Source organism: Corvus hawaiiensis, chromosome 9 (assembly GCF_020740725.1).
Source record: "Corvus hawaiiensis isolate bCorHaw1 chromosome 9, bCorHaw1.pri.cur, whole genome shotgun sequence".
In the NCBI taxonomy this organism is placed as follows: Eukaryota; Metazoa; Chordata; class Aves; order Passeriformes; family Corvidae; genus Corvus; species Corvus hawaiiensis.
In genome coordinates this window covers 18,958,955-18,986,508 of record NC_063221.1, presented here as the reverse complement: position 1 = coordinate 18,986,508, position 27,554 = coordinate 18,958,955, and the positions used below count along the sequence as shown (strand labels likewise).

The 27,554-nt window shown below is 40.6% G+C and overlaps 1 protein-coding gene across 1 annotated transcript; it reads right to left on the bottom strand.

The window, feature by feature from the left end:
• Positions 1-581: 581 nt before the first annotated feature.
• Positions 582-24,134, bottom strand: LOC125330299 (vitellogenin-2-like). The gene is made up of 36 exons (XM_048313281.1): positions 24,030-24,134; positions 23,895-23,915; positions 23,638-23,789; positions 22,080-22,331; positions 21,414-21,575; positions 21,180-21,328; positions 20,437-20,587; positions 20,172-20,329; positions 19,916-20,081; positions 18,936-19,061; positions 18,367-18,585; positions 17,194-17,411; positions 16,960-17,057; positions 16,556-16,680; positions 16,344-16,445; positions 15,585-15,704; positions 15,309-15,498; positions 13,500-13,593; positions 13,202-13,387; positions 12,521-12,665; positions 12,183-12,405; positions 11,914-12,089; positions 11,029-11,541; positions 10,639-10,851; positions 10,080-10,130; positions 9,110-9,196; positions 7,844-8,056; positions 7,606-7,748; positions 7,072-7,210; positions 6,448-6,583; positions 5,812-5,998; positions 5,396-5,484; positions 4,242-4,339; positions 3,336-3,495; positions 1,800-1,961; positions 582-922 (listed from the first exon to the last, which is right to left on the bottom strand). The coding sequence occupies exons 1-36, from the start codon at positions 24,097-24,099 to the stop codon at positions 804-806; spliced, it is 5,613 nt and encodes a 1,870-aa protein (XP_048169238.1). The 5' UTR covers positions 24,100-24,134; the 3' UTR covers positions 582-803.
• Positions 24,135-27,554: the final 3,420 nt, after the last annotated feature.

Below are 27,554 nucleotides of genomic sequence, written 5' to 3'. Positions count from 1 at the left end.
AGGAGGCAGAGCCCACCAGTTGGTGGCTGCAGTGATGACTCTTGCTGGGCACAGAGGCTGGGACATCTCACCCAAAATGCAGAGGTCTGGCTCTGCTTCAGACCCTTTGGCAGGTGATGTGCTTGGGTAACCCCACCCTGTCCTGCTCAGAGACCCTGGTTCACCATAGCTTCTGCATGTGGTGCACCCGAAACTCAACAGGTTCTTGGCTCCCTCAGAGCAGCCTTGCCCAGGGACATGAGATTCAGGCTTATTCCCTGAGCCTGCTGCTCCCTACAGCAGGTCTGGCCCATCACAGAGCTCTTGCCAAGCACCATGGCTGCATGGCTGCTGCAGAGGGTGCAGCATCACACTGAGGTGATCAGTTCCTGCTGCAGGTGCACAGGGTCCCAGGACCAGGGAAGGAAGCATTAAGAGAACAATCAGGAGTAGTAGTACTATAGCTATCCAACCCAATTCCCAGTGTGACCCTGAGGCACAGAAGATGGTCACAAACTCAGGAAGTCTAAGAAATGGGGGATTAGAAGAACCTATGCAGACCTCCTCTTTCCATTACCAGTGAAATAAGGAAGCCTTCACAATTTTTTCCATGCATGGATTTATTATGAAATCAGATATTTACGGGCAATCATAACAGTTTCTACAATAATAAAGTTTAATACTTTAAATTACTTGGGAAGATTCCACACATCCTCAAGTACTTAATTTAGCATCTCTATTATTCCTTAAGACAAGGTTTTTTACACCACACAATAAAAACATGAAAGTATTTCTGTTTTCTCCTATGCTGCAAATGTACAGCTTCATGCACTGCAGTCTTCGTTCTCACAAGAACATGCTGTGTGTGCATCAACAGTGTCCTGCATATCCTCTGACTTCTGGTCAAACTTCGTCTGCTTGTCTGTCAGGCTGGTAGCTGAATCTGATGGGGAACAAGAAATGAAAAGTAAACAGCTTACTTCACAAATAGTTCTGCAAGGTACAGCATTTACCATACACTAGTCATTAATTACAGCAGGCTTGGCTGTTCCTCACTGATTTACATATTTATATTTGTCTCAGTCACATAGAGATGTTCCAGGAAACCCACTTCATTAATAAGCCAGTTCTACCTTGAAAGCTACTGCTTCCATGCAGAATTTTATTAATGATACATTTAGGAAAGGGCATTATGATCTTTAAGAAAAAAAACTTGGAAAACAGATACAGTTCTATGCTCTATATAACCTATATCGACTTTATCTAATCTCTTATCATCTATACTATACCTATAGAAAATAAATCCTCCTATATCACTGGGCCTGTGTGCAAGAATCCTGTCCACACCTGTACTTCTAGTGCCTAAATCAGCTCAGTGAAATAGGATCACATCCAAAGGCAGTGATATCTGAAAAATGCAAGGCAAGGATGCCCGTTTCAGGGTGCTGCACTTGGTCATGTATGGCTCAATCTCCACAGGCTGCAGTAAAAACTTTTCAGTTGAATCACCTTGTTGACTGTGCTGTTATCCTGCCCTTACCTTGACAGCCCTAAGCACCATGAAGGTGAATTCAGTTTAGATTTTAAATTCCAGTACAAGGAAAACAAGTAAATGTACAACAGAAAATCATCTCTCTCACTGAAGGAATGCTTGCCTATTAATAAAACAGGGAAAGGGCTTCAGTCAATAGGGCACTAAGTCCACACCTACTTATGTCTATGTTGTATTATTCACACTTTTCAAGTGGAATGATTGAGTCAAGTCACAATCTATTTATACTTTTGCTCAGCTCCTATCAGTAGGATTTTTGTTGACTTACCAGCAGGGAGACAGTGGAAGCCGACAGTGACTGGAGTAGTCTTGGTGGGAGAGCACCCCTTCAGGCAGCGCAGCACAGGCTCCGTGGAATAGCACTTGGACTCGACCCCGGTGAGCTGAACCGTCTTCTCGAGCTTCACAAAGGAGCGCCGCAGCTTGCAGGCTGCAACAATCATTGGGGACAGCTTAAGTGCTTACAGTCAAAAGCTCCACACCTCCCCAGAAGGACCCATCTGCCAACACCGCCAATTTGCAAACAACTTCCCCTCTGTGAAAACAGTGTTTTGATCATAAATGAAGCAGCTCTACAGTCTGATAAACCTTTCAAATCAGCTTGTTAGATATGGAGTCCTGGAAAGCTAATTTCAAATGCAACTGGTCTGTTTCTAGATCAGGATGTAGAAACATAGTCTGAGGTACTTTCTAATAAACATTTTTCAAAGTAAACTTGCTTACAGAATAGCTGTCAAACCACATTTTAAAATGTTGGATATTCAGCAGTGGAACTAAAGGCAAGATGTCTGGCCAAATAAAATTAATCCCCAAAGAATTGCATTATTACCAATGTCATTCAGACACAGAACTGGTGCAGATAGAGAGCAAACAGTCATTGCTGCCAGCAAGTAACATCAATCTCATTTTGGATTCCCAGGACAAACAGTTACAAGTGAGAAGCTAAACAGACCACAACTTATTCCTAGCTATAAGTTTTATATCTTCAAATTTCAGCAGTTTCCACCATATGTTAAAAGGAAACAAAATGTGGTCACTACCAGCCACAGGAATATTATTGTGTATGGGTATGCAAAGCAAGTTTGTTGCCCAGGATTTGTGACAAAAACGTGGAAGAATAACAGTTAATGTAGAGATAGACATGTACAAGCCATCTCCAGGGACTGAGGATGTCCTTCCCACAGGGCAAGTCTCTACACATGCAACGTGCCTGTTCTCGAGCACCGTGGTGTGATGTTGCATCATAACCTCAGCTGAGAGCACCAGCACACCATAAGATCCTAATCTGCTGAAAGTCTTAAAATGCAGGGGTTTTATTTCAACCATGTAATTAAGTCCCTGGAACTGTTCATGTACTTGAATGCTTTGCTTGACAGGTTGCACTGGTTCAAAAACCAGGTGGTCAGCCATGGTAATAACTACTAATCCCCATCTGATTTTTTGATGGGCCAATTGCTGAAAATTGATGTCTGGAAAATGCTGTTGTACTTGAATCAAAGCATTCCATGCGAATTTTATCCTCTTTCTGATCTTCTTCGAAAATACTTCAAAACTGAAACAAGATTTTGATTCATCTTGTTTTTGAACTTCAACTAAGTTGTATATTTTGGCTTGTTTAACCTGTAATTTCTTATTTCTTTCTCAACTTGCAAGTAATTTCAATAATTACTATATAACTTAATAATGAATCTTCTAATATGATTTTATTTCCAAAATATATACAGATTTAAAATTTTCTGAACAGATTCTATATTTTCTGAACAACTGCAGTAATATTATGTTAAATTTATTAGAGCTAGCATACCTCCTCTACAAGGCTTTTCTTCCAAAATCCAAGAATGCCCAAAGCTCACTGCATCTTTAGCTACATATCCATTGGGCATCCGATATTCCTGTTCACATTCTGCATCATATTTTCCACACAGTCCACACATTTTCCCTGCCATCCATAAAGCAACTTGAATCTTGGAGGAAAAAGAAGTGAGAAGTATTTCAAGTTAAAGAAAAATAATACCTGTGGAGCACATTTTTGCTATGCAGGTCCCTTCCAGTGTAAGGTAATGCACATACATTTAAAATCTCTTTGATAAAAATTCAAAAGGGTCTGACAGTCTGACAGAGATGCCTAACTCCTGGTGGGCTGCAGCATCTATAACTGCTACAGTCTTTATAACCTACTGTGCCAGTCTAGGTTGTTAAGCTATTAATGCTCTGGACTATTAATATGCTGAAGCTTTTTTCTGGTGGCTGTTTTGATAGTACAGGTACAGTTTATTGACCTTTTATGTTCCAGCTTCATATTAATTTTAGTGCAGACTTTAAACTACTCATTTATCTAAAAAGAATGGCTGAATTTTTGCTGTTTTGAAGAATTATACAGCTGTAAGAACAGTGCTCAGGAGCTGAAAACTCATTTTTTTTGCAAAGGCACTGCTGACTCAGCGTGTGTACACTCACAGACCCACTTCCCAATATACACCTGTACTGCAAGAACAATGTACTTTTGTTGATCAAAGATTCTCATTTCTCACACTCAGAAATAAAGAGTAGGACTGTGCAATCCTGTAGCATCGTCTTCCCTTTGAGGTTTTTTTGTGCTCTGCACACACTTCCCTTTGCCAGTGTACACTCTTGCATTCATACACACAGATTTAAGGGAATCCTACGGGAATTTCTTAACACCTAATCTTATGAAGAGGAAGAATGATACCCTGAATGTGTATCCATCAAAGTACAATTTATCAATGCCATAGGCTGGGGCGAGAAGTACAAGCCCTTGCTTTTCACTGTGGATCCACAGAGAAGCACCTAGAAGAAAAAAACAAAACAAAAAAAACCAGACCAAACTTAGCTTCTTTAAGCAAGAAAAAGAGCAACTGTCATGTTTCTGAAATTTTATTTTCTTCAAAATTCCTCAGTTACCCTACTCAAGAAACAAAACATAGAACAAAGCAAGGTAGAAATGTGCATATATAGAAACTAGGTGTTTGCTAAAGGTTAGAAGACAATGATCACAGATGTATTCTTTTTTCTTTGGGTTATTAACATATTCACATTTATGTCTAGAAGTTATTACTGAGCTGTCTATAGTATCTGTGTAGTTGTGCAGATTGACAAGGCTCTGAGTACACGGTATTGGAGTATGGAAATATGAGGAACACCGTGACTGTCACTGGAGCCATTTCTAGCACAATTATCACTTCCCAAGCACATAACAAATAGGACAGAGCTCAGCACTGGTATATGCTAACCCAATTTCAGCAAGATTTAGCCCAATGCATATATTGCAGCTCTTCTGTCAGAATACCCACACTGTATATAGCCCCTGACTACACAGCACAGGATGAAACAAGGTCTTCCTGTACCTTTCACAGAAACAAACAATCCCTGTTTTCAGAGAATCAAGCAGGTTGTTTCACCACTTCTCCATACCTATCCCCAGCACAATGCAAGCCAAATTTATACCTACAAATCGAACTGGGAGTAACATCCATATACAAGTCATGTGTGGTGAATTTTAGAAAAGCTCTACATCAAAAAGTTTTAATCAAGAAAAATTTGATCGTATAACCAAAACGCTTCTCCAATTTGGAACTATAGTAGTGACGTACAAAAAGGAGGGATCTTCATGTTAATTATATCTTGATTATTTAGGCTACTTCAAGAGCTTCACACTCTAATCAGTCTTTCTAAATGTTCCAGTGCAAGTGAGTAAAATACATGCTCTTAAATAAATATTACCTTAAAACCAAAGAAACACTTATTGAATACAAACTGATCAAATCTCCTTCACAGATTCCTTCTCTTTCCTTCTTTCTCCTAAAACATATGTGAAAATTAAACAGCATATGCTGTATCACTTACCAGCAGACGTAAATGAAACATTTGTCGGGCTCTGAGCGCCATCCACCAGCAGCTTCACCCATCCGTTCACAGGGAACATATCGACTTCACTGTCAAGGACAAGAGTGTTCACAGCCAGGCTGGGCCACATTCACACACATACAATCACAGAGGCATTTTCCTGCTCACTAAATATCAATGGTCAGAGCACAAGCACATTTCAAATGCTTAAATTACATCAGGGGTATTCTTGTCACCCGAGATGCAGGATAAGAGGTTCAGCATCACGTTCAATATGCATGGAAAATAAATAAGGGGAGTGCTGAAGCCCCATGGGCTGCTCACCGTGGCAGTAAAGCTCAGATCAGAGCTCCTCTCATGCTAAATGTGGACAATGAGGTCCCTCATGCTCCCAGCATCCAGCAGAAGTTACTTACTGATTGCCAAGCTTGATGTTGATTGCTTTCAGGTTCACAGCTTCTTCTACATTCCTCATCATCACCACGAACTTCAGGTCAGAGCTGCAATCCTGAGCCAAGATGTGGTAGCAGTTTTCTGGCATTGTGTAGTTGAACTGAACTTCATTAAAGGTTGTGATCTTGTTGTAGGAAACTGAACATTGAGCTGGTTAAAAAAAAATGCCACTGAGTATTTGCTTTTCCGTGAGAGAAGGCCATTTAATGTTTTTTTTATTATTATTTTTAGTGACGTATTATTTTAGCTTTGTATTTTTTCCACTACGTGATATTTTCATATGCTTTACAGCAACTTTTGGCTACTAAGCACCCATAAATTCTTAAAAATTCATATAAAATATGTTTCTCTATCTAACGAAAAATAATTGCCAGAAACTTTAAATGTTATCACTTCAGATAATTGGTATCTTGATCCCTGAAATGTTGATGATTTCTGTACTATACGCACAATATTTTCTCCCAGCTGAACCACCCTCACATTATTACAGAACATTTCCTAATTAAATGGAGATAAACAATGCCAGCAAAATCAAGAAGGTGTCCAAGTAAATCGTGAGACTGAAGTTGTCATGCTTCTGAACCCCATTAAACTCTGACCTTTCAAATTCTCGAGCACTGCAGAAGGAGCTTCAGCAAAGACATTCCAGATGGGAGGCTGCAGCTCTGAAGCTGGTATCCTTGGACCTACAGGAAGTGACAGGGGAAGCCTCATGGCTTTCTCATAGAGGGTAATCTGAAAAGGAATTTAAAAGCACATTCAAAATGCACCTGTGCCAGCAAACAGGTAAGATTTTTTCCTATTTCTTCTACATCTGTTGCAAAGACTTTATGCGAACACAACTCATCTGACTCATTGTCCATGAGGTTTTTCCTTTTGCTCAGTTTTCTCTCACAGTGTGAGAGAAATCATTCAAGTATTATTTGGGAGAGAATTAATTACTGCCTTTCAAAGGTGATGAGGTGATCACTTATTCAGATACTACAGATGGAAACTCATGTCTTTATGAGTACCCACCTCTCTCTCTATGAACAAAACCACTATATAAATGTCCTTTTATGAAATATTAAAAGGTTGGAAATAAATAAAAGTAGTTTTCATCATTTGCACCCAAACTGATACTAATTTAATTTTTCTTTCTCAGAATTGGCCCACTGTAATTAACAGTCACACTTTTCTACTAGGAAAAAAATAGAAGAGTGATAAAAATATTTCATAATTACATCAGGAAGTTTGATAACAACATCACAGGTCCTTGGAGAAGTTAGAGCCACGATCACCCTGGCTTGTCGAGAAGGGTTCTTGTCCGTTTTTTCAGAGAACCCCAGCATAAATGCAGCCCCAGGGACAAACTTGTAAAACCTTCAAAAGTTCAAATCAGAGAGATCTGGTGAGATAGAGAAACAAATGTCTGCACACATCCCAACCAGATTGTCTCACATCTGTGTGTAAGTAGCACAAGTCTTCAGGATCCCTGGTTATGTCCTCACACCCACTCTCTGCACTACTGTTCAAGTGTTCAGCGAAAGGAAGGATCTGTTCCTCGGTTTTCAGTAATTATGTCCAGGATAAAGAATTAATGTACATTAAAATAAGATGTAATCTCATTCAGCTTTTACGTCCAAAGGCAGTACTTGGACAGACCAGAGAATAAAATATCAGCAAGCACTTAAGCCACTAGAACCTTGTGTGCGGATGCTGATTTTTCCCAGTTGACCACTATTGTGAACAAGTGTCACAAAAGACTAAATCCTCACCATTCTGCTGTGGATTTGATACTGGAAGGAACTTTAGGCCACTCCAGTTTCACTTGTACAGCAGGGTGGGCAGCAAACCGCCCGGTTACCAGCTCAGATGAAACCTTGTAGTCCTGGCAATTCCGTCCCCATTTCAGGTAAGCCTGTAATGCAGGGATAAATGGTCCATTTTTTAATGCCTGGAGCATGGTTTTCCTGTGATCCATATATAGCTGTACAAGCTAGTTTTGAGCCTTACCACTGCCTTGTGAGCATTGAGGACTGAAGCATCAGCACAGAGCTTCCACTTGCTTGAATCTGTGAGGTTTGACACAAATACCTGCATCCGGGGCCTGACTGAGTCAATATCAGCATATACCACAAGTTGGAGGCCTCCTATCTTCTTATCATCACGGATGCCATGAAGAAGAACAGCTAATACTGGAGTTTTAACATCTCCCAAAAACTTTGGCTAAGAAGAAAGGGGAGAAAGTATGCAAAGCATATAATTATAGAAGAGTTACCATGGAGCATTTTAGATGCAAGATCTAGATGGATAAATGAAAAATAAACAACTGAGCCACAAATATATACCAGCATATGTGTCACACATATATACATGCCTATAAAACCTCGTGCGTATGACTTTAACGTGCACGTGCCTCTGCATGCCAGATGGATTTTATCACTGTGTTTATATGAGCCAAAATTTGTGCCATTTCCTGAGCTACAGCTGATACCATGGAAATATTAATATAATTAAAATACAGTATTGACTATATGATTTGGGCTTCATTGTTAGTATCCAGCCTGTGAATAAAAGAAAGCGGTTCAGTTTGAACAACATCAGCTGTCAGTTGCATGCGTCACTCACTCCCACAGCAATAACATCCCCCAGCTTGTCTCCTCTTGTTTATCCGTCTGGATCTTATGTTGGCTTTCTCCTCACGCTTCAGCTGGGAGTTCTGTGGGACAATCAGGTTTTTTGTTTGCACAGCAACCCAGCACACAATATAATCCAGGACATTTTCTTCAACATCAAGAACCTCTTCCCCTGGAGCACAGCCTTAAGTGCACTATGACCTTCAGTATCTTCACTCCATCATTCTCAAGCCTGTACACATCCAGCTGGGTGATAGAGAGGAACCCAGGTTCTCCATGTCCCCTCTGGAACTTGCCTTTGTCTGAGGCTGCTCGGAGCCTTGGCTGCCATCGCCAATGTCCTTGCACTGGCACTGCAGCACCTCAACCTCCATCCAGGCTGCAGAGGTCACAAGATCAGTCTCTGCAGGCATCTGTTGGGTGGGATTCCCCTGAGGGAAGGGTTGTACTGCAAGTAAGAAGGATCCTCGGTGGAGAGGAAAGAGCATGTGGGAACTATGGTGCATGTCTTGACTGATACCTGAGACTCGAGAGGCTGGCATTTCTCCCTCCCCATTATCCTAAATACACAATCGCTGTGAGTGCACAGCCACTCTGCCATCATTCCAAGCTGTCAAAACCCCCTAAAAACGATGCAACTAACCCATGAAGCTCGAGATGAGGCACGACTGGATCTGGCAGAGGAATGTGAGCTGCTAGTTCGGTCATCTGGGAGTTTTCTTTTTGGGAACTGCAAAAAAAACCCAAAACAAAACAAAACAAAACAAAACCACAATATGCTTAAGAGGGTAACTTTAAAGCATGCTTGAAGAAATTGCACGAGGCAGTGCTGAACAATGCTCTCTCTCATGGCACTTGGAGTTGCTAAGCTTGTATTCCAACCCTGAGTAGCTCAGTGACTTGCAATAGGCTTTTTCCTGCTTGGTATGTAGGATCTAACTCAGAAAAATCTTGTTTGCCCAAACACATCTGACTCCTCACAGTCCGTAAGGACCATGTCTAAATGAGACTTCCCCATATGAAAAAACAGTGGACCAGAGAAAGTATAATTAAATCAGCTTCTCACTTCAATATGAAAGACCAGAAATTCTGCACCAGCCTGATCAACTGGAGGATAAACTGAATGGAAAGGAGCATCTGAATGGACAGGCACTGCTGAAATGCTACTTTTTGAGGAACACGGATATCAAGTACACTGCTCTGGCTGGCTCATGCCCTAGTAAGAATCTGCTCAACCAAAATACTATAAGTTATCCTCCCACATTTGTCCACATGACTATCCTCGTTGTGTACCTGCAGTGATCCCAACCAAGTGATCAAAGCCAGTCAAATGAGCCAAGCTTCTGATGGTTCCTCCAAAGTGTGCAGCTCCAGTCTTTTTCATTGTTTTGGCAGAGACTTTGCATCTCCTTTGCAGAGCCACAAGTGGCTTCATGTACACAGCACAAAAAGGAACACAGCTCTCTGTCTATACGCATTTCAGAAGAACCAGCACGGTTCTAATGTTATCAGTGCTGTAATTTTCTTCAACGAAGATAACAAGTCGCCTTTAAAGTCTCCATTTGACTCTTGACAGATTCCATACTTCTTTTACTGAGGAAAGAAAAACTCACCTCTTGTCTATGTGCTGATTTAAAGCGGTACTGATAAATCTCATGAGCCTCCTTTGAAAATGACAAAAACAAGAAGATTAGAAGCCTCAGATGAAAAGAAATGCTGCAATTATATTGAAATCTAAGCACTGGGAATTAAATAAGATATTTACTAATTATCATTCATACATAGTTCTGTACTACTAATTATCATTCATACATAGTTCTGTATGCTTAGACGCAAGAACATAATGCAAGATAAATTAGTTCATATAAAGCATTAATGTTTCTACCACAAAATTAAGACAGAAATACGCAATGTTTATGGGCAGTAAATTGTCAAAAGAACCCATTTCCTGGCAGTAACAAAAGTTTCAACAAATAACTAGAAACTTTTGAGATGAGGTAGACATCTGTGCCAATGATTGCAGGTGTGTTTGTAGAATAAATTTTGCAATTTTATGTTGCTAAAATTTACTGGTCAACCCATAATGCCCTGAATTGCCATGCAAGGCCACCCACCATCAGGAACATGATTCACAAACATTAGCAGCATCAGTCGATTTACTGACAAAATTACCCAGATTTTGGAATATGCGCTGCTGCTGCTGCCACCTTCCAGATGCCCTGAATGATGCTCATGGCTATGGCGGCTCAGTGACTCACTGCTGCTGCTGCTGCTGCCATTCACATACTTTGAGTGATGCCCATGGCTATGATGACTCGATGACTTCCTGCTGCTGCTGCTACTGCTTCTGCTACTGCTACTGCTTCTGCTGCTGCTGCTGCTGCTCCTACTGCTGCTGCTGCTGCTCCCACTGCTGCTACTGCTGCTCCTACTCCTTCTGCTCCCACTGCTGCTACTTCTGCTGTGACTGCTCCTGCTGCTGCTACTGCTGCTGCTCCTGCTGCTGCTACTGCTCCCACTGCTGCTACTTCTGCTGTGACTGCTCCTGCTGCTGCTCCTGCTGCTGCTACTGCTCCCACTGCTCTTGCTACTTCCGTCACTACTGCTGCTACTGCTACTGCTCTTGCTACTTCTGCTGCTACTACTACTGCTGCTGCTACTGCTCTTGCTGCTTCTGCCACTACTGCTGCTACTTCTGCCACTGCTACTGCTGCTGCTACTGCTCTTGCTGCTTCTGCCACTACTGCTGCTACTCTTGCTACTTCTGCTACTACTGCTGCTGCTCTTGCTACTTCTGCCACTACTGCTGCTACTCTTGCTACTTATGCCACTACTGCTGCTGCTCTTGCTGCTTTCATCTTTGTTTGTCGCTTGCTTTTCTTGATCATTCTCATTTTCATCACCAGCCTCTTTACGACGAGGAGAAACAGCAGATGATGAGGAAGAGGAGACAGCTGAGGAGGCAGAAGATGAGCTGGAGGGATGTTTTATATCGGGGTCTGCCCCAAGCTCTGTTAGCATAGTGTTTTCTTTCTTTGAGGGTTGCTTCTTCTGGTGTCGTGTTTTATTTGCAACCTGCAAAAACAGTCCAAGAGGTGCAAAAGAAAGAATATGTCTGGTCCTGTGTTTACAAAGTAAAAACTTCTGTGGCTGTCAGACAAGGCTGGGTTCTCACACCAGCCTTTCAAAGAAAAACCACCTCCCTGCTTCACTCACTGCAGAAGCTGCAGAATTCCCTCAGATCCACTCTACCCAGCTGAAATCCAGCCCAGCACATACCACCTTGCTGGATGCACCCCATAGGAGCAATCCCTCAGCATGGGGCACTGGCACCTTTCAAACCAGCCCCATCCTTTCTTTGCCACACCAGCTTTCCACACTGAACTTCAAATTCTTGCCCTCGTTTAGGGGAAAATGCTCCCCACTGTCATGCTTGAAGTCACTTGCCTTGAACACATTTTCAATGCCTAGAATCTTCTTCAGTTTAGCTTGAATGTCCTCATACAGAGATGATTCACCCTCTTCCTCAGACGCTGAGTTTACTTCATGAATTATTTTGGAAGCTGCTCTGGATCCTGCCTGAATCTCCAGCTGAATTTTGTCAATATCAGCATCTGTTTCAACTACACACCAATTGCACGCATTAGAAGGTTATAGTGTTTCAAATAGCACTGCCAAGCCTAAGATGCTTTTACCTGGGATCAAGTATTTTTTACCTGGGGTCAAGACTATTTTAGCTTCATGTTCTCCAATGAATCTGTGCAAATATGTATTTTTTAGGAAACTGGCATCTCGTGACTTTCTGGAAAAGCAGAGCTGACACCCAAGATGACGCAGTTTGACGCAAATGTCTCGTTTGTGAGCTTTTCTTCCTGTGATGTGGCGAAGATCCTCTTGAGAGCTATAGGCACGTTTCCTTGATGTGCTGTCAGCTTCTTGCTGCATTAGAGATATGTGAACACCACTGGGAGTGTGTCATAGGCAAGAGTAAAACTACAGACACCCATTACAGAGAGGGTAAGTTTTACTACATAAGCAAAAAGAAATAGGTTACCTTTGTGAAATCTTCACCAGAAGCTCTATCTGATGATTTGAAAGGTTCTTCCACAATATTTGATGAAGCATGTTCTGGGAGAATTGAGGTTCTCTTTTCAACACCTAGCTCTCCTAAATTTCTTGATACGGCAAAAGCCTGATGTCTGTTGAGATACGTGCAAAAAAATGGTGAATTATTCTGACACTTTGTCTTTGGATTAAATGAAATACATCCCTGTCAGTATCACGTGACAGCACAGAGATAGGATATTTGAACACAGGGATTGTATGTGAATTTAGAAATATAAATATTATTGAAAACAAATAAGAGTTCATTACAAATATAAATTTTCTTATTTGCAGGAAGTTTACAAAATCTGGATAAATTTAAACAAAATTTCCAAAACAACAAAAATATTCCTTCAAACATAAAAATCAAAATCCCTAAAAGACAAAAATAATAAAAATAGTAAGAACACAAAAAAATAAACAATTTAATATAAAAATTACACTGCTAAATAATTTAGGTATCTTTTGATTTTTAGCTACTGTACTTTTCTTCCTCATGCTTTATCCCAAAGGTTCTGCTACATGCTGAAGAGTCACTCTTCCTATCTAGAAACCTCTGTGGGAGGTCAGTCAATAGTGAGCTTTGTCAGGTTTCAGCAACGTGAAATATTCTGAAGTAACGGGGCCATACCTTCCGACCACTATCTCAGTTTCCTCGTGGCATGGATTCGTTTCAATCTTAATATTTTTCAGCTTCATGTCTATCTTGGCTTCAAACTTCGTTGGGACTCTTGTCAGGACCTTGCCTTGAATTTCCACAGCTTGTTGGAAGTATTCTGTGTTGACACCCATTGTTGCAAATTTCTGTATGTATAAACTGAAACAGAGTGCAGCAGTCAGGTGTTAAGAAAGGCGCTCTTTTTACCCACGTGGTTGTGCCTTCTCTTAAAAACCTCCTTCACATGTAAAGCCTTAGAAACCTGCCATACCTGGGACTTATATCAGAACGAATCTGCACAGTGGATTCAAGCAACTGTGAAGGTCTGAAATCTCCAGTTAAAGGGGGAGTTATCTTTCCATCAACTGCAAATGCAAGAGCAATATTTAAACATGGTAAAAATGAAAGGAGTTGAACATAAGCAAATGCAGTTTTCAGCAGGAGGTAGTAATTTTGTTAGTACAACAAATATGACTGGAAAACAAGACAGACTTTGGGGTACATGAGACCTTTTATGAGTCTGAAGAATACTGAAAATATATAGGCAGATTGTTCTGTAGGCAAAGGTTCTGTTGCAACATATTGAAAATGGAAATAAAAATATACTTAGAAAAGGAAGAGCTGGCCCAAATTGAAAGTTTTGTAATTAGTGTAACATTAAAATTTTAGAAACATGGGGAATCAGAAGACAGAGTAAATGAAAGGAACCTGGCTAAACAACCTCTGCTCTCCAATCTTTCTTCACATCAAGTGTGAACATCTTTCTTGTACTGTGGACCCAAAACCAGACATTGTACTCCAGATGCAGCTGCAAATGTGCCAAATAGAGAAGGAAATCATTGTCACACTGGTTCTGCTCTTGCTTCTGCAGCCCATAATGCAGTTGGCCTTCATCACCACATGAGCACACTGCTGGTTTATTGTACCAGCTTGTCCTGGCCTTCCTACAAAACTGCTCTCTGTCCAGGTGATGCCCAGCCTGTACACTTGCATGGGTTACTCCATCCCACATGAAGGACCTTGCATTGCCTTTGCCAAATTTCACCACACTTCTGTCAGGCCATCCTCTCCAGCATGTCAGGCTGCCTGTCAGTGGCAGCCTGATCCCCCAGTGCAGCAACTGCTCCCACTAACTCAGTGTCAATATTGACACAGATTTGCTGAGGGTGCCTTCTTTTCTAAAACTCAAATTTTTAAAAAAGGCAATGAACAAGTGCCAACGGCAGAGGAACGTTTCTCGAACAAATCACCAATTATATTTTCAGCTGTTGATTACCCTTGAAGATCAGCAGTCCAGACAACCTTCATGCAGTTTGTAGCCCATCCATCCAGTACATACGTCCCCAACTTGGCTACAAGGTTGTCATTTAAAAAAAAAAATACACAGAAAACACACAGAAGGGGCAGAGCTGCAAAGATATTACTAAAGTAAACTAACAAACCAAAAACCAAGAGCAGCAAAGAGTGGATACATGGGAGAGCACAAGTATTCCTTATGTGGTGTCAGCAGATACAAGGGAAAATTTTGCCTAATTTATATCTGCTGCACAGCACACAGTGTGATCACTGAATTAACTTCTTGATGAGGATTAGCACTTGCATATTTATTCCTTTAAAATAGAACTCCCACCTCTTTTCACAGGCCCTCTTCTCTCCCTGCCTTAACTTTACTAACAGTTCTCTTTTTATTGTCTTCTATTTTCTGCTCTGTTTAAATCAACATTGAATCCTGCTTAGCTTGTGTGTGCATCTCTCAGGAGTCACCCCCTTCTGCCCATGTTTGCATCAGCTCCTCAGGCAGCTCTTGGGTTTTTTTGGCCTTGAATGTTGTGACCTCTCTCTCTCTGGCTTCCCAAGTTCTCATCTCACCTTTTCTGTCTTCAATCCATTCAAAGACAATGCACAAATCACTGCATCCAGCTTCTCTTCAAACATCTTCACTGCCCCACTCTCCAATACAAAAACTAGTTCTTTTTTTTACTTCCTGGCTTTCCACTTCCTTCTCCAGCCTCCCTCAGCCCCTGTCCCTCTCACCCCCTGCTCAGAGCTTGTACAGCTGATCTCCCACTTCCCAGCTCACCGCTGACTGCAGCCCTGGCCAGAGCAGTGATGTAGGAGCTGTATTCCAGAGGCAGGCCCGTGCAGGTGGGGACGATGTATCGCAGCTCTCCCAGCCACACCGGCTGTGTCCACTGTCCCGCAATGCCACTGCGCAGTTGGCCAGCCAGTCTCTTCAGCACCGTGCTCCTGTCAGCAGGTTCTAGAACAGTCTGCAATAGAACAGAGATCCAGGAGGTTGGGATATGAAAGTGTAACGCTGTCCAATATTGCAAAGAAAAGTAGGGGTTCCTGGTACCTTCACAGTCTGTTGTAGGACTTCCTTATTGATGTTGATGTAGGCCAGCTCTTGGCCAAAGAGTTTAAAGTAGGCTGATATCAGGGGAGTTTCTGTTGGCAGCTCCTTCCATCCCAGCAGCTGAGGAACAGATAAAGAAACAAGCAAAGTTTCTTAGTGCAGCCCTTCACAAATGATAATTCATCCAGGTGACTAAACCCATCACTGGCCAAGTTGCCCTTTTCCTTTCTAAAATTTCCAATTGTAATAGTGTGAATGCACTAATTCAGACTTTCTTCCACCATTGAGATGCCTGCAAATGTTTGGTAATCCAATACAATAACATTCACACACAGGGTCTGGGCTGTTAGTACCACCAAACCCAGTTTGAAAGCACAGCAAAAAAAAAATCTTTTCCCCTGAAGACAAAGGCATATTCTTGTAAACTAGGTGAGATAGATGAAGCGAGGGAGTAGTAAGCCTGCCAGGCATGTGACACACCATGCTGCAATGCCTGCTGCTCCCTTCCCCTCCTGTGCTCCTCCTGGAGCTGTCTTTGAGGTGGGGAGGAAGTAAAGCCAGAGCAACAACTGGCAGAAGCTACTGCAGCCATGGCAGATGTCCCCTGCAGTCCCCACTGCATGTCTGTCCTTCACAGAAATACTTGAGCTGACTCCCAGGAGAGGAGTTCACCTCCTGAGACAGGGCTTAACTAGAGTGAGAAGCATCACTAAATGCCCCTTCACATAACACACATGTTGTATTACTGAAAATACCTACAGCTTTTCCAATCTCCTTTATCTTTTTGTATGTGGAATATTCAGCAAACGGGATATTTCGTTTCACGATGACATCTGTGAGGCCTTCCACACGGACACCAGCCTACCAAAACAGCATGAGAAGGAGCAGTCTGCAACATGCTTACAGAGAGGAAACTTTGTGAGCAGTTTTAACTTTAATTTGATTTATTATTGTCTCAGGTAAATATTTACCTCCACCAAATCAGCCACCGACCCTGCAGAATACGCCATCAGCTTGGAAATTATTGCTGATGGGAACATTGTTCCTGGGCTGTTCATAACAAAGACATCTCCAGCAGCACCAACTTTATAGTTATCTATGGCAGAAGGAAACAAGAGACATATTTTTTGTCACCATTCTGCTTATCATTCAAGATCATATTTCTGCAGCTTTTTCCACTGCGAGCTATAAGATCTGTCATTACATAAAATCTAACTGTTTAGGCAGAAATCATTAAATGGCTACTCTAAACATGTGAGTCTCACATTTAATTAAATTTCTCACTGAAACAAAGAATGCCATATTTCTCCAAAGGACTTAATATTTTAAGAGTGGATTTCTGAAGTGAAAGTTTCCTGATCACTGAAGCACTTACCAAAGTAACCACCAATACGTATGACCTTGCTGTAGCGATAGCTCAGCCTGTCCAATTTGGGGGCCAGCAGCTTAAGGGCAATATTGCAAGCTGAAGATCTAAACAAAATGAGAAAGGTAATAGTATTCAGAAATAAGCTGCACCCTGTCAGTAAATAAACTGACTTCAGTTGTCAGCACATGCAGAAGATCATTATTTGCAGAAGAGCACCTGCTTTGTTCTGTCTCTACTCACATGTTGTACGTGTACGGCAATCTGCTCTTGGACAAAGCCTTCATGTGGGAATACACAAAACTGGCCACTTGCAAATTGCTCTCCTTCATGGCCACATTGGCAATGGTTGTTATTAAGGGAAGGGCAGGCCTTGTCTCAAATATAACAGCACAAGACATCATCCGCACTTCGGGGGAAAGCGACTCGTCAGCGAGGATCTGGATGAGATATCCCTGCACCTGCAGAAACAAAACAGTGTCTGGAATTACCAGTAACTGAAACCATTTTGCAAACTGGATCCACACCTAACCCACGGGCAATATGGGAGAGGGGATCATTATCCCTGTAGAAAGGTTTCCTGATCTTTTTTACTGCAGGGTTCCATGTAACTTTATTAATATGGCTGAAGGGGCCACGGTGGAACAGCCCCACGGAGGCACTGAACCCAAAATAAACGTCCATCTATTGATGTATTGAGTCACCCCATGACAATCAAAAAGGCATCAGCGTTGCTTTGTGTGCTACTGACATTCAAGTATCAGTGAATATCTTTGGAAGAAAAAAATGTAGATAATAAGACAGATTCATTCTTTGAAGAAACTCCACTGACTCAGTGAGTATGCTTCACTGTTTTAGACCAGTTTTAAGAGGGTTCAGCAGTTCACCAAAGGCAGTCTGAGTGAATGGTTTCTCATATAGGTCCTCTGCCTAACCCACCTGAAAGGCAGGAGTCTCGCCTACACTTTCTGTGACAGCAACCTCAGTGTGGGGTCAGTGGTGACTCATCCAGCCTCAAGGCAGGGGTCTAAAAGAGGCAGAGTAATGCCGACATTTGGCCTTGGAGTTTAACAGAAAGTGTCTCTCCTCCTGACTATAGAGAAAATTTAAATTACATATCTGACTTTTAGGTGTCTAAGTGTCCACTACATATAACTAGCACAGGACTTAGCTGGTTACGACAGATGACAAAAGCAACACAGCTGATATCCTTCTGGAAGCTTCCTACTGACTAATTATTGTTCCAGCTTAGCAGAAACCATCAGCTAAATGTAAAACTGTACAGTATTGTTCTTAAAAATAATCTTTTTTTAAAAAAGTATGCTGAATCTATACACACGACACCATTAAAATCATTCCCCTTATGGCATATATTCTAATTCATTAAGTAGGGAAAACCTACCGCATCCTACTTACTGTTCTGCGGTCCTTCCAAGCGATTTTTCTCAAGGCCATTATGGCATCAATCTGAATGTGGATGGGGATATCAGAAGCACTGGAGGAAAATATGGGAAGGAACTTCAGGATGCGCTTGATGCTGGCTGGCTCTCCCACGTTGCCAATGCACTTCAGAGCTAATTTCATTTTGTCCTCACGGCCTCTGCTGATTGCTTCATCTGCCAGGTCATGGATGGGCTGTAAACAAAGCACAGTTCAATCTTCTCATTGTAGTGTATAGACTGTCCACAGTGTCCCCCTTGCCCACTGAAAAGCCTATCACAATATAGCAACTGGTTTTAATAAAGTCACTCAGTGGTGATTTCTCTCAGGATTTTACCGTTGCAATGTGAAAACTATGATTTCAATGATGAAGCAAATAACTACATTGATAAAGTGATTTGATGCCTTTGTTCTGAAGAAAACCTACAAAATGTGTATTTATATTTCCAGTCACCATTTTTATACTGTATCTTAAAAGAATTAAGCTAATATAATGAACTCTATTAAGCTATTAAAAAAAAAAAACTTGGCAAAAATCCACTCACCTGGAGAGCTTCTTTAGGACAAGCTGAGGTCTGAGAACAGTATCTATTCACCACAGAACTGTATCCCAAGCTGGCAAGTTGTTGAAGCACGGGATTTTTCTGGATTCGAGAACTTGTCACTAAATCCTGTGAAGAAGAAAAAAATTAATTAGTTATTTAATACAGTGCTTCACGAAGCTTTCAGTGCAGGAAAACCATCAGATCTTATTTGAAGGGATCAATTTCAGAATGATTACTGTTCTCATCCAAACAAATGAAAGTAGGTTGTAGACATTATGTTTGGAAGCTTCACTTAGGAGCTTAATTCCCCACTAGTTTATAAATATGTTAGGTTACACAGCCACATTTTGATTTTCCTCAACTGAACATAACACTGAAAACATTAAGATTATGGATAAACATCAATGGAATATCTCTAGAAAATTGTGCACCCCAATTATATTAATGATACATTTTTACATCATATCCTCTTTTCCTGTTTAAGAAGAATATTGACTAGAGATGGCAAAAATTCTGTTCAGAATAAATGATTCATTATTGTATCAACATATTTGATGTTTGCACTAATACTTTTCCTGCAGCACTTTCCAGTTCATGGACTAGCTTGCAATTGAAAGAGCTGCTCAAGTGACATAACACACCAATCATCATTTGTTTCAGAAGTAAGAGATTAAAGGGGATGAAGTTTTGTCTGTAGAAGGCATGACAGAGCAAACTAAATTAAACTAATTCCCAGCAAACTAAAATGGGAATTAATCACAGAAGCTCCTATAAGAGAAGGGCTTTATATCAATACAGAGAAATGAAGACACAGAACTCTCCTCTAATAAATGTTATGACAAAAGAAATTCATGGGTCAACATTTGCACAAAACTAGTGTACACTAGAGGAGAATGCAGTCTTTAATGTACTTAATCACAGGTCATTGACTATCATTCCTTTCGTTGTGAGACAGGAAAGATTCACATGGCTTTACTCACTGCTGCTATTGGAACAGTGTGTTCATCAGCTTTTGTTAAATGGAGAGCAAAGGGAACACTTAGAAGAGCCTGAAGGTAGCTAAGGTCATCACCGCGGATTCTGCTCTTAATGAATTTGAGTGCTTCTGTGGTGCCTGTCGCAGAAACTCCACTCAGCAGCCATCGCCTGCAAAGAGATTTTCAAAAAATCCTTCATTTTAGCTCCCAGTTGTCACAAAACCAGAAAAGTTTCTTAAGGGTTGATACAATGAAATACCTGTAGCGGGGTTTATCTGAACACTGTCTCCAGATGGACTCCAGGGTGTCAGCGCTTGCTGTGCGGCAGAGCTGGACAAGCTCCAGGAAACGGTATGGAAGATCATCGTGGAAATCTTGTTGGTTATTCAGGACTATGTGTTGCAGTGTTTCAATTATCTGTTACAAAAGACAAGAGAGAGGGCATACATAATTACATTCTTTGGAATTTATGATCACTATTTTTTTTTTAAATTAGAAAAGCAATTTGGAAAAAAATCCTCTACCCGTTGTTCAGGGTTTTTTGTCTTGATGAGCTGCACTGACATCTGTGGCAGTACTGCTGGGAACTGGTAACGAAGGCCTCCGTAGTTCTCCATGGAGATGTCAGGGGAGCTCCCCCGTTCACTCCTCACTTCAAGCAAGGTGAGTTGTTGTCTGTCAAGAGACAAATGTCGCAGGAGAAAGGCATTATCTGTCTTCACCCATGCACCTTGTTGGTTGGTTCAGTGATACTGTGAAGGTATCAGTTTTACTCTATGATAATTTTTCTTATCAAAATAAAGCCTTTTGCTAATCAATAAAGCCTTCTGTCTGCAACAAAATGGTATTGGAGTTATCTACAAAGAAATTGTTTCTGAGGAGAAGCAAAATTACTGTCTGCTGAATGAGAGATACTGACTCTGTGTAATGAATGATCTTATTTCTATGTGCACCATCTTCCTCCTGACACTATAAATTAGCCCCTTTTCAGGACAAACAGAGCAGTAATGTTGCATTCTTATGGTATAAGTGAGCAAAAAAGCTTTTCTACTTTTCTTCCATGTAATTGTAATGCCAGTAAGTTTGACCAGGGTACAAAATAAAGAATGCTTTGCTGATCTTTTAGGACTGTGGAAGTCCCAAGTGTGATTACCTCTATCCAACTGCTGTGGAGCTCAATTCTCATGTCACTTCAACTGGGGGTGAAGGGGACTGATAGAACCTATAATTATTCTCACTTTGTGAAGCAAGCCCATGTCCCACCTACTTTGCTTCCGTGACAGCGACACCGGTGGGTTCACTGAATGGTGAGATCTGATACACCTGCTGAGACGCCACCTCTGTGATCAGGGTACCACTGTCTGACTGCTTCAGTTTGTAGGAGAAAGCTGCAGTCCCTTTGACAATCCTTTCTTTCTGTAGGAGGAGAGAGACCCAAAGAGTGAATGGGAACAGCATGGCCATGCTTGTAATTAGGAAGATCTTTTCACATCTCACGTACCATCACGTCAACAGGGCAGGGATAGATGTAAGCCATTCCAAGACTCTTCACCACTTTTTCCTGGCAATTGTTTTGGTCTACAGTTTTGGTAACAGAGACTCGGCTGTTCTTCCTGTCTTCCTGGATGACATATCTTGTATGGCAAACACCTCCAATTCCAGCCTGGCAGATGAATACAGATGATGAGACTTCCCAATTACATCAGGATTTCACAGTGTGAGAAGTTTTACTTCATGAAGATTATCAATGAACCTGTTACTATTACATACAATTATTCCTACTGAACTAAAAAATAGGCATGTGAACAATACTCAGTCAGGGGATGGAGTTTAAAATTAAAAAGTAATCAATTAATGAGTATCAACAATTAGCAAATAAAATGTATCAAATAGCTGTATTATGGAAGCCATATAACAAATAAATTCATAGCTAATAATTTTTTTCTCTGAAGAACTGTATGTTAAGACTTAAAGACAGATGTCTTAGAAAGAATTCAGCCCAGATAATTTGTTCAACACACATACACACGTTTTCTTCTATATGAATAAAAATCACCCTTTTCTTACTACAAACATTCAAAAGTAGATGCAAATTCAAAGGAAAAGTAACTAAAGAGAATAAAGACAACCTTTCAGCAAAATACTTTTAGAATGTAAAGAAACACACCTCTTGCAACTCATACACATTCTGCGACTTTTTAATGGTTATCTGTATCATGTTCAGTATTCCTCTCACTATGTTAATGCAAATATCAGGGCAGTTTTCTGGGCCATAGATGTTTCCAATCCGTCCACTGTTGTATTCAAACTTGAAGGACCGGGTAAGGCATGAGGAAACCATCTGAGTGATTTTGGAAGATCGAGTGAATGGGTCCCTGGGCCAGATGCCATTGTATTCCTCGAACTGTGGGGAGCGGATCTGGGAGGAAATTAAGAAACTTAAGTGAATAAAATTGCTTTGGTACTAAATATGCAAACAGATTGGAAGAAATTAACAGAAGCATTAGTTAGATACTCTTTCCTTCCAAAGGTAGGCTTAGAAAGTCATACAACAATTTATTGTTTTGTCTCATGGTTACACTATTGTAAAACCAGTGCAAACCCTGTCGGCTCAACAGTACTATTTTATCTTACAGAAGCAGTTAACACATCAAATAAAAGTCTCCCTTTTTGTCAGCCTCAAAATAAATATTCTGCTTTAGACAAAATTTAGCATTTAAAAAGCTTATATAATTCTAAATGTAAAAAACTGCAGTTTTAGAACACTTCATTTTACCTCATTCTTACACAATTTTTTTATTTATTTAAAATTAATTTCTATATTTGCTTCATATTTGTGAATTGTTTAAATCAACAAAATATTTCAACAGTTAACAATATATTTATAAAGACTGAGACACTATGTAAGTAAGAAGAAATTTCAATAACTTTGGCAAAGTTACTGCCAGCTTAGGTGCCTCAGAGCACAGGCTGGTGCACACCATACAAGAATTTCAGGACAAAGGCTATAGTGTGAAATGCAACCCCTAGCTCCAAATTTTGAAAGATCTACAGTTCAATACAACTGGTAAAAGCTGTCACTGAACTCAGTATTCCAAAAAGAACCTCTGATTTGTAACTGAATTAAAGGCACAAAAATACACTTCTGAAGCATATTTATTTTGAATTGAGTCAAGTCCTATCACTGCTGGTGTCAGCAGAGTCATGATTTCACACATACAGATGTTTTACTGCATTATTCAAACATTATTACATGCTCCTTTTTGATTATTTTCATTTTTTAATCTTACCTTTATCATGTACCACTTTTTATCTTTAGCTTTTATCACTTTTTAAGTCTATGTTTATCAGTTGCCTTCATGACGAGGATTTTACACACCCAAGTCCTGCCTTCCCACAGAAGTTAGAAATGTGTGCTAAGGCTAGAATCAAAACTTAGAGCAGGCTTAAATGTATCGAGTTAGTTTGCCATTTTCTAACAGAACCCCCAGAAATTGTATTTCCAGTACAAAGTCTTGAGGAACACCTGCTACAAACAACTTCCACATCAAACACAGGTAAGTGACTCATCACCTCTGAAACTGCAGCTTGCAGATCATTGTCTGATATCTACAGTGATAAGTCTCTGGTTGTGTTTCCTGCAGCTTTCCTACATGCCAGACCAGCCAGATGCAATAACAGATGTGATTTTAGCTTACTGTTGGCACATTTAGGAGACACAGTACCTTGAGGAGGTAGATGTTCTCCGACAGCCCACTGATCTCTAGTTTGCTGCTCAGGCGCACTCCGGCTTTGGCTAAATTCTTTTCCTGAAGCCCATTCAACACCCAGCCTTCATAACTGTACAAGTAGCTCTTTCTGATACTGAATCCAGGGTCTGTGGGAAGTAACAGCCATTTTCACCATACTTGCAAGCACATTCCAATAAATAGAAATAACAGCAAAGTCACTGGAAAAAGATTATAGAAGGAAATTTACTTACCAATGTCAAACTTCTGACTACCTGCAAAAAGAGATGAAAACACAGGTAAGTAGTGTTCATTCTAGATCCAATCACTGCCACTGAACTTAAGGAAAATTTGGGAAACAAAGGTGAAGGAGGGGTATGTAGCCTTACCTACAAGAGTGAGCACTAGTGCAAGTATGATCCCCCTCATAGTGAAGGCGAATGGGGCTCTGCCAGACATGGTGAGACTTTTATGGAAGAAAGCTCGGGAACACGTGGCTGTGTTCTGCTGAATTCTCAAGTTTTTTATCAGTTTATGTAAACACTTCCCTTTTTGCAATCTTACTTTCTCTTCAGATGGAATAATGGAAATCTAGTCATACCTTGGCATCTACCTGATTATCTTATAAGCCGTTTGCTGAATTATTTAAAAGTTTCCACTTATCCTAGTAAATTTTACTAGATAATTTATAATAATTTTACAATGAACATATTACTTCATTTCCTAGGTTGTGTCACAACTGGCTGCTGATACTTGGTCCTGCTATAGATTAGGTTGATTTTGCCCAGGTTATGCTGACCTGGCACCTGACCCGAACTGTTATCTCGCTGATAACAGCCCAATTAAGAGTACGTATCACACACTGACAGTGCTCTTCCTCTTCCCTCGGCATTGGTTACAGCTAACCCTGCAGACAGCAGACAAGGACAGATATCCCATTGCTATTATATTCCTATGTGCACCAAAGCACATTCTAAAGAAAACCTATCTATATGGAATATATATATATTTATTCAAATAAATCAGAGGATCAGTGTGTCCTTTCAGCTCTGGTCACAATGACCAGGAATATTTTTTAAATGAACAAAGATTTCATAAGCCATCAGTAAATATTTTATCTTTCAAGGTAAATGACAGCCAAATCTGAACAATTAAAAGCCACAGACACTCCTCCCAGCAAAGCAGAGGGAATGCGAGTGCAGGTCAGCTAGAACTTTTGCATTTCCTAAGGAGTCAATCACAAAATGCAGCTGAATTACCTGAGCAGATGCAGGCTTGCAGCCAGCTTCACCATCGATTTACAGTGAGAGCCCAGGAACACATTCACACAAGTGTTCTCTTCTGAAAACCTCAGGGCCATAGAGGCAAGTGGAGACACACAAAACATGCTTGGCCTGTTTGAGCATGTAAGAGATTGGGGGATTGACCAGACTCATTCCTCCCAAACAAGTGACACAGCCTTCCAAAGAGAGCTGGGTGGCATCTGGATCAACAATAAAAGGCAAGAAAAATGCACAGGGGCTTCCAAGTTGGAGGATGTTTCTGGAGGAGCAACTTCAGGCAACACAAAAAACTGTAGGCTTCAAACCACACAAAAACCATGAATCTCATTCAAATTCAGCATCTATGACATACTGGTTAATCAGACACTTTATTTCTACTCCCACAACTCCCATAGTTACATGATTAACCACAGGAACGTGCTTTGTGGCAAATGCTATTTTAACACCCACAAATGAACATTTATTTCCTGTTTCAGCAGTTTCTGCAGTCGTCCATTAGCAACTGCTCTTCCTGGGTTGTCAGTCCCATAGGTTTTGACTTTGTCAAACAGATTCCATGTGGACTGTAAATCTACCTTAGGTTGTGCAAACTATTTTGGGAACTACTACCCAGCTCCCTGCAGAAGACATTTGAGGGGGAGGGGTGGACACTTGCTAGAAATGTCTCCTTTTTCATGATACCTATCTATAGTGTTCAAGGGAACAAGCATGTTTTGTGACTCAAGGGACAAGCTCTTTTATAAAGTAGTAATTTTTTTATTGTTAAATATTTAAAACAAACTTACCTGTTGTGCATTCCAGTTAGTTATACATCTTGTACAACTCAAAACTTGAATAAAGAACCATGAACAATGTCAGTGTGAAAACTACAACAAAATATATACCATGGGAGTTCAGGTTTTTACTACAGTGAAACACTGTAGGGCATAGTGAACATTAGATACCAGATGTATTTTCTGAAAAAAAAAATAAATCATCAGATAATCTGAACACTTCTTTTGAGGTCAACATTTCATATCTTCTCATCAAATTCTCTTGCAAATCAGAAAAAATCTAAAACCAAGATGTCTTACAAGGCTTCACAGACAAAAGCTTTGTGATAACTGCAAGTAAAAAAAAGCTGCACAAGTAAAAACTGAGCTAATTCAACATGCACAACATTGCCATTATACTGCATATCCTTCCCTTTTCCTTTCGAGAATAACCTGTTTTTATTGATATTATCTAGATGTATCAGTTACCTTGACCTGGTTGAAATGTACCCGGACACAGAATAAGCACAGGAAGAAAAAAAATCTACAATATGGTCTGATTTTTCTTTTGTCCTGCTGCAACTGAAATAGAACATGCCTGCAGTATCTGGTTGGAAGCACTTCTTCAAACTAGGAAAAAAGCTGTTTTGTAGGGAGAAGGTTCTCTCAAAGAAAATTTCCATTTAGTAAGTTTTTTGCTATACAGTCTGTATTGCAGAAGCTATATTGTATAGGCATCAACCACTGGAGATGAAAGGAAAAAACCAAATAGTTCCAATATAATCCTGGAAAGTAAGTACTCATACCTAATCAGACTGATTTTTATGGTAAAAGCACTCTTATCACAGACTGAAAAAGAAGCAATGAATATTGTATTTAAAGATTTTTGTGAAACACCACCGTTTTAGAGAACCACACATCTTTTCAATACCATGCATGGGTAGCTAACAATAGCTGTACTGTAATCACTTGCTGCCAGTCTACTTCGTGTTCCTTGAGAAGAGCACTCATTATACTATTTCAAATATACATCTATGTGAAGTGACACACCTGTATCACACTCCTGCAAGAAATCTCCCCCTTTGCTCTTCAGCAGACTCTTGAGTAAGAAAGATCCTGCAGCTGTTTCCAACAGCTCTAAGTACCACCATGTCACCCTCTGCAGAATTCATACCATTATTAGCTGTAGCTTCAGATTCAAAATCTTCCCAGGCACTGTGTATAGAGAAAGCCAAAAACTCTAGGTACATTTTACTTTTTTACAGGGATAGGACTGAATCTGTACTCCAGACTTCCAGACCAGGTCTGACCCCAGCTCAGGACTCAACTGCATACACCATTCTAGCACAGTGAGTTCTTCCAGGGAGGCATTCAAACACATTTCCATTTCTCTAGGATGGGTTACAGAATTCTAAAGCAAAAAATTAGTACAAAATGTTTATGAATTTCTAATCACTCAGTAAACAAGAGTTTAAACAGGTAAATTATTTTATTCTTCAAGGCATTATTATCCTAAAAGCAGCTTTCATGAAGAACACTAGGCTGAAGGAGGAGGGCCCAAGTAAAGCAAACGCGTGTAACAGTCCCAGTGGGGCACCCACGAGCACACATTGGAGCAGCAGCAGCCCCTGGTGGCATCCAGATGCTGCCTCAGCCATGGAGGGCTGCAGTCACTACTGGCTTGAAGATAGTCCTATGTGCAGAGCTCTAGTCTCCCACTTAATATACTAAATTTTCACTTTACTTAAGTTTTTTGAATGTGTATTTATTCCTCCACAACTAAAATTCAGGCAAGAGCTGCCCAAGAGCAGCTCTTAGGAAGGGTGAAACCCAACAGGAACTGTACGCTGCTAAAAAGCTGCGGCAAATGATGTGACTA

What these genes read in the sequence shown, in the direction of transcription:
- LOC125330299 (XM_048313281.1), bottom strand. Translation starts at nt 24,099, where the DNA reads ATGTCTGGCAGAGCCCCATTCGCCTTCACTATGAGGGGGATCATACTT. An exon ending in CCTGCCCTGTTGACGTGATG is followed by an intron (nt 21,329 to 21,413) that starts GTACGTGAGATG and finishes CTCCTCCTACAG; the next exon opens with AAAGAAAGGATTGTCAAAGG. An exon ending in TTGTTATCAAACTTCCTGAT is followed by an intron (nt 6,584 to 7,071) that starts GTAATTATGAAA and finishes ATTCCTTTTCAG; the next exon opens with ATTACCCTCTATGAGAAAGC.